Genomic DNA, 7,451 nt, shown 5'->3' with positions numbered 1-7,451 from the left:
TGCCAGCTCATGTCCCTCTGTCAAGGGTCTCTGGAGGTCACGTGGGCCCCGCCTCGCCTGCAGGTGCCCGGCCTCTCAGGAGGCGTTCCCTGAGGGACATTGCATCTCCAGGGTGACCGTGTTGGGTGTGCCGCCTCCTGCCTCCCCCGGCTCGGCCCCGTCTCGCAGGGCCCGCTGGAAGACCACCCTGAGGGGCTCCCACAGGCGCTGCGACTTGTCCCTGCCGGCCAGGAAGTAGACCACGGGCTTGGCGCAGCTGTTGATGCAGAGGCACAGGTCGGTGACGTACTCCGGGAAGGGCGCCGGGATCCGGAAGACCCAGAAGAGGAACCAGTCGATGCCCAGGTAGATGGAGGACACGAGGAACACCGAGACCACGGCCAGGATGACGTGGTTGAGCTTGGCCGAGCGCTGGCGCCGCCGGGCCCGGCACTCCACGTGCAGGATGAGGGCCAGGCAGGGCAGCACCATGAGCGGGCAGAAGACCAGGAAGAGCAGGATGCCCAGGAAGGCGTCCATGTGCGTGCAGCCCGCCCCGGACGCCTGGCGGCCCAGGAACACGCAGAAGTAGTTGTGGACACAGGTGACCAGCAGCGACAGGGCCCAGAGCAGCGAGCACACCACGGCTGACAGGCGCTTGGGCCGACGGCGCCAATACCAGGTGGGAAAGACGACCGACAGGCAGCGCTCCGAGCTGATGGCTGGCAGGAGGCTGACGCCGGTGAGGACCATGCAGAGCCCCGCGATCCGGGACACGGCGCGGACGTAGTCGGCAAAGGGGCCCAGGAAGCCCCCCGTGTTCAGAATGGAGAACACAGCCTTACTAAAGAGGTAGCCGACGTCCGCGCTGGCCAGGTGCAGGAAGTAGACAGAGAAGGGGCTCCTCTTGATGGAGAAGCCGAAAAACCAGAGGACCAGCCCGTTGCCCACCAGGCCGCACAGACAGAGGAGCAGGAAGATGTAGTTCATGATGGCCGGCGGCGGCAGCATGGTGATCTGCTCGATGGTCAGGAAGCCACGGCTGTAGAGCTCGGGGGCCTCGCTCATGCCGGGACACATCTGTGCAGGTGTGGAGGGGGAGACGCAGTGATGCTGGCTGGTCCCACCCCCACCCCTGCGTCCAGGTGTGCTAGGATCCGCCCCCGGGGCTTCCTGCTGGCTCAGAATCTGCCTTCAATGCAGGAGACCCAGGTGTGATCTCTGGGTGGGGAAGGTTCCCTAGAGAAGGAAATGGCAACCCACTCCAGGATTCTTGCCTGGGAAATCCCACGGACAGAGGAGCCTGGCGGGCTACAGTTGATGGGGTAGCAAAGAGTCAGACACGAGTGAGCGACTGAGCATGCGCGCATGCAGGCTCCACCCCCCAAACCCGCGCCAGCTTCTAGGTATGCTAGGCTCCACCGCAAACCACATCTGCTTCCAGGTGTGTTGCTCCTGATGACAGACTTGGCTTTGGAGCAACTAATTGGCTCCAACTGGAGCAGAAGACACTCCTGATCCTAGCACTCTGTGCCCCTGAGTCTGGAGGGGGCAGCCTACTGGAGTGATGGTGAAAACAGTGAAAATGATCAGTCCCTCATCAAGGGACCTGACATCCCACTGCCCAGAAAATGTCCATATTGTGCAAGAAAACCAAGGAGCCTTTCTACACTGAAGGAAACTGAAGCGGCGTGACCAGTCATTGCAGGGTGTGAGCCTGGATTGTACTGTGGGTCTAGCCATCGCTGTGGAGGCGATTACGGGAATGACTGGGAAGTGTGAATATGAACCATGTCTCCAGATAATGGTATTGGACCCATGCTGCACTTTCTGAACAGTAATGCACTGAAAACGCTGTACAGAAAATGCACTGTTGCTGCATGGGAGGGTCCTTGATCTTAAGAAGACATAGGCTGTTTGGGGGCAAAGGGCATTGGAGTCTGTAATTTACTTTCTTTTTAAAAACTTTTAAAATATGTATTTGGCTGTGCTGAGTCTTAGTTGTGGTGCATAGGATCGCCACTCTTGTGGCAAAGGGCGTCTTTAACTGTGACATACGATCTCTTAATTGCGGCATGTGGGATCTAGTCCCCTGACCAGGGATCGAACCTGGGTGCCCTGCATTGAGAGCTTGGAGTCTTAGCCACTGGATCACCAGGGAAGTCCCTGTAATGTACTTTCAAATAGCTTTGGGAAAGAAAGTATCTTCAATGCACTTATAAAACAGAAAGAGACTCACAGACTTCAAGAATGAACTAATGGTTGCTGGGAGAGAAGGGATAGTTAGGGAGTTTGGCATGGACATGTACACACTGCTGTATTTAAAATGTATAACCGACAATATAGCACATGGACTCTGCTCAGTGTTATGCGGCAGCCTGGGTGAGAGGGGAGCTCGGGGGAGAACGGATACTTGTATGTGCGTATGTATACGTATGGCTGAGTCCTTTCCGCTGTTCACCTGAAACTGTCACGTTAGTTTGTGGCTATTCCCCGACACAAAATGAAAGGTTTTAAAAAAAGATACTAGATAGGAAGTACAAGTGACAACAGGCTAACAGAGTCGATAAAGGTTTATGCGAATTTACAAAACTTGCAATTTTTCTACTAAAACATGAAAACATTTATTCAAAAGAGCAAAATCACTTGCAAGTTACCAAAAGTGACCCTTGACCCACAGTGGGATCAGAGAGACCTAGGGAATCAGGGTGGTCCCCTGCTGGGTCTGGGTGACCCTTTGGTTTTCTGGATCATGAGGAAACTGGGTCTGGCCAGGGGGTCCCTCGAGGAGGAGACGCTGGAGGCAGTGGCTATTTATAGAGCTGTGGGGGAGCGCTTCGGTGGTTTGACACTTGGTCTGGCTGTGTGAGTCCATCTGGCTAAATATCAGTCTTGGCTGCAGGGTCTGGGCTGGCGTAGAAATGCATGAAGGTGGGCCAGGTGCAAGAAACCGGCGAGTGGGGGGGCAATGGCAAAGCAGAGGGCACCTGTCCTGAGCAAGTAGGCAGCCGCCCTGCTCCAGCTGGGGGGCTCCAGGGGGCACTGGCAGACTGAGTGACGGATCATCTTTCCCCCACTCCCCAGAGAAGTCAGAACTCGAGACTGTAAATTCTGTGTGTGTGCGCTCAGTCATGTTCGACTCTTTGTAACCCCATGGACTGCAGCCTGCCAGGCTCCTCTGTCCATGGGATTCTCCAGGCAAGAATACTGGAGTGGGGTGCCACTTCCTTCTCCAGGGGATCTTCCTGACCCAGGGATCCAAGCTGCGTCTGTTGCGTCTCCTGCACTAGCAGGTGGATTCTTCACCACTGAGCCATCTAGGAAGCCTAGATCTTTAAATGTTCTTTATCCCAATGTTTAAAGGTTCACATCTAAAAGAAAAAACACTCTGTGGGCCAAGCACAATGCATCTAAATGCTGGATTCTGTTCTCAGGCTATCTATTTTGACCTCTCGTCCCAAGTGGCCGAGGCTGCCCAGAACACCATCACTCCCCTTGCCATACGCCGGCAGACATCACTAATCCATCCCAGCACTCTTTCCCACAGAGCCTGAACCTTGCCTCCCTCTAAACACCTCCTGGGTATCAGTTCCTACTGCTCATGACTCTCCCTCCAAAACAAAAGCAAAACAAACAAACAAACAAAAAGCCATAAGGTTGTCAGATCAAGCCCACTCTGCTGCTTTCCAAATGGCCTCCCAGCTCTGGCAGAAAGCTGGGTCCTGAAAGATGGCTTTCTGGGCCTGACGCCCCATAACAAAGGGAGAGCACTTTTGGCCCGGCTCCGGTCAAGGGGCATCTGCAAGCAGGGACTGGAGGGTGCTGGTAAACTCTGGGTTGACCCCATGAGCTCAGGGTATGGGGGTCCTAGCCACTACCCAACATTCTCTAAATACATTTACTGATGACTCCACACCTGTCTGTCTGTCAGCTCTCAAACCCCTCGTGCTGTGAGTGTGTGTGCTCAGTCGTGCCTGACTCTTTGCGACCCCATGGACTACAGCCCGCCATGTCTCCTCTGTCTATGAGATTTTCCAGGCAAGAATACTGGAGTGGGTTGCCATTTCCTCCTCCAAGGGATCTTCCCGGCCCAGGGATAGAACCTGCATCTCTTGTATTGGCCGGCAGATTCAGGAAGCCCATCAAACGCCTTGCTGCTGCTGCTACTGCTAAGTTGCTTTAGTCATGTCCAACTCTGTGTGACCCCACAGACAGCAGCCCACCAGGTTCTGCCATCCCTGGGATTCTCCAGGCAAGAATACTGGAGTGGGTTGCCATTTCCTTCTCCAATGCATGAAAGTGAAAAGTGAAAGTGAAGTCGTTTGGTTGTGTTCGACTCTTAGCGACCCCATGGACTGCAGCCCACTGGGTTTCTCCATCCATGGGATTTTCCAGGCAAGAGTACTGGAGTGGTACTCCAGTACTACTTCTCCGAAAGGCAAACGCCTTAGCTTGCTCTTATCTCAGCCTTTCCTGTTGGTGGTTCTGAAGAACCTCCTCTTAGCTGGGGAGGAGAGGCATAATCTACAAGACCGCTGACTAAAGGAGTCTGTGAAGGACCAGCTCTGCGCCCAAGCGACCCGGGCAGCAGGGCCTGCAGCTGACAAACCAGATCACTCAGAGCCTCTCGCAGGCTGGAAAAAATCTGCAATCCTCTCTGCAGAGTCAGAGCGGGAGGGCCAGTGAGTCACTGGGCGTGAGCTGCCATCCCGGCCACATACCACCTTGTAAAATGCCTGCCTGGAGCCTGGTCCCCTCCCTGGGCTCTGCCTCTTCTCTGGGGGTTTCTGGAGACTCCGGAGCTGGTCCCATCTCTGCTTCCCATGGCGGCCACCCCACAGCGGTCACCATCGGAGGCAGGAGGGGGCTGCAGGCATGGTGGGGAGGTGCCTGGGGCTAGGGCTCAGGTCCTGGGCAGGAGTCCGGGCTCTGCCGGTCCTCTGGACTCACCCCCACTGAGTCACTACACTGGTGTGAGTCTTGGTTTCCTCAAATGTTGTACCCGCTAAACTCAAGAGGTCCTTCCAACTTGAGAGGGTCTTGTCCAGGATTCAGAAAGAACTCCAGAGTTTCCAAGGGCCTCAGAGAAGTAGGGACCGGAGGAGCAAGGGCAGAAGGGATGGGTCAGCCTGATGGACTGTCAGAGTCTCAGCTGCAGGATGGTGCCTGCATGCGGAAGGTAAGCCGTGGCGACTGGACCCTGGGTGACACTGGCAGGGTGGGCCAGAGCCCCCCCGGAGCATGTGACATCAGAGCCCCTTTGGAGCCAGCCTTGTAGGGCCTCCTGGCAGGGCCTAGCTGTGGGAAATAGCTGACCGCCCCATCTCCACAGAGAAGAGAGAACAAGACCTCTGGAGGCTGGTAACACAGGACAGGATTTGAGGGTGTCCAGTGATGAAGGCACTGGGGATCCAAGAACCTGGTAAGCAGTGCCAGGCCACACAGCCCAGAGGGGCCCTGTCTGTCCCGAGCTAGAGGATGGGTTCTGCGTGGCAGAGTGTGTGTAAGCAGGACATACTGGGGCAGTGTGCCCCTCCCATCACATCCATCCCGCACACCCCGGTGGAGGAGCCCCCTCTGTACGGAGCTGATGGAGGGACTTGCCTTGTTCCAGTTGGTGGGGTGGGCCTCCCAGGAGCAGTTTCCAGCCATCTCCAGGCCCGGCCAGTCCACGTTCCTCAGGGCTCCGCTCACAGCTCACCGGCCTGCACAACCCACTGGGCACGGCAGAAAGGGTCGCATCAGGGGGTCAGTGTCCTCCACGCCCAGGTAGACCCCTCCCCAGGCCCGTAGGGCTGTCCCCTTGGAGGGCAGGTTCATGAACCATCCCCTGGTTCCCCAGAGGCAGGGCCTTGTGGGAGGCACGGGGCTTCCTGCTGAGTCCAGAGCAGGTGGCATCGTGTGCACCGCCCCCTCCTTCCCCGGGGGGAGGGGTCCTCATTCACCCCCCTGCTGATACCCTAGTGGCACCTCCTGGGGAAGAAGTCCTTCTCCTTCCCAGCTCTGTCTGACATTTCTGGAGCCAGACGGTACCTGGGGATATGATTGTTCACCTGCACACACTTCTTGGGCACCACCTTTGTGTCCAGCCAGGGGTGGGACAGGGGTTCCAGGCAGTTAGTCCCAGGAGGGAACGTGGGAGAGAAAAGATCATTTCTAGCCAGGAAGACTTCCTGGAGGAGGAGAAGGCAGCCCAGTCACCATCAGCATTGCTGTCATCACCCACCATCAACCCTGGGTCAGTGAGAGCCTGCTTGCGGACACCTGTCCTCCTGTCTGGTCCTGGGTACCAGCGAGGAAGCAGGTGTAGTCACTCCCCCTGTGATGAGGGCAGGGAGGTGAGGTCACCTCCCTGGGAGGGTGGTGGGGAGGACACTACGGCTTTTCAGATTTGTGTCTGCAGAGCCTAGATGGGCTGAAGAGGCGGGAGGCTGGAGGGGCCAGCCCTGAAGTCGTTAGGGTGGCCCTAGCTCCAGGTTGGAGGAGGAGCAGCTGGACTCGGCCTGGACTTCAGGTCGGGTTGGGGAGGGGGCGGCTGGGAGAAGCGAGGGGTGGCCTGAGACTTGTCCATCCTGGCGGGGCAGAGCTCATTGGTGGACTTGCCACGAGTTCACTCGAATTGACCGCGGTCCCCAACTTGAGCTCAGCCTCAACTTGGCAAGCACCCATCCCTCCCACCGTGCAGGCGGGAAACTGAGGCAGTGAGTGGAGGAGGGGCCTTGCGGGGGGGCCCAGCCGGGCGGCGGGGCGCTGGGCCCCTTCTCCTCCTGACTCCCCCGGAATTCCAACCCAGGCCGCCACCGCCAGTCGAGGCCATCACGCGCCCCTCCGCCCGGGCCGGGAGGGCGGGCCCGGGCGGGCTCTGGTCATTGGCTGCGCGGAGCGGCCGTTCTCGCGAGCCGCCCGCCCTCTTTAACCACCGGCCTCCCGGAGACCCGGGCGCGGGGTCGCCTGGAGGGGCCACCCGCGGGGCCGCGGGCGGGGCCGGCGCGGACAGCGGGGCTTGCAGCCGATGGCTGCGCGCGGGGTGGGAGCCCTTTTGCGTGAGCCAGCTCGTGAGGCCTGACCAGTGTGGGTCTGCAGATGGCGAAGGAGCAGGGCAGGGGAGGGGTCGCAGGCGTGCGTATAACTGTGCCCCCTACCCCCGCCCCCGTGGCGGTCTTGACTCTCGTTGGACCCCTGTCCCCGTTGCCACGGACAGATCTCAACCTCCTTCACACGCTGGGACTTGTTGAAACTCTCCGGGTGCCTGCAGCCCTCAAAGTGCCGGCCTCAGCCGGTCTTCCCGCGGAGTAATCGCCCTTCCACCCTTTTCTATCTCCACTGTCCCTACTCTTCTGCTCATCCTTCCAGACCCACACCACCCCGAGGCCTGGGCCCCAGGCTCGATGTCCTGACTTGGAGGGTCTCCCCTGTTCCCCTCCGGCCAGGCTAGACGCCCCCCACCCCACTCCAGCACACAGATGCCCCCC

General features: G+C 58.4%; 1 protein-coding gene across 1 annotated transcript in view; it reads right to left on the bottom strand.

Moving 5' to 3' along the window:
* Positions 1-6: 6 nt before the first annotated feature.
* MRGPRF (MAS-related GPR, member F) overlaps positions 7-7,451 on the bottom strand; it is an 8,957-nt gene continuing 1,512 nt past the window's right edge. The window contains exons 2-3 of the mRNA XM_010837652.1: positions 5,584-5,696; positions 7-1,059 (exon numbers count right to left, since the gene is read on the bottom strand). Of these exons, the coding sequence (XP_010835954.1) occupies positions 76-1,059; positions 5,584-5,631 (1,032 nt within the window). The 5' untranslated portion in view covers positions 5,632-5,696 and the 3' untranslated portion in view covers positions 7-75. The remainder of the gene's footprint in view (positions 1,060-5,583; positions 5,697-7,451) is intronic.

This window comes from Bison bison, unplaced genomic scaffold (genome assembly GCF_000754665.1).
Source record: "Bison bison bison isolate TAMUID 2011002044 unplaced genomic scaffold, Bison_UMD1.0 scf7180017864080, whole genome shotgun sequence".
NCBI classification, from domain to species: domain Eukaryota; kingdom Metazoa; phylum Chordata; class Mammalia; order Artiodactyla; family Bovidae; genus Bison; species Bison bison.
The sequence above is the reverse complement of the archived record's forward strand: the minus strand, read 5'-3'. Positions and strand labels throughout refer to the sequence as shown.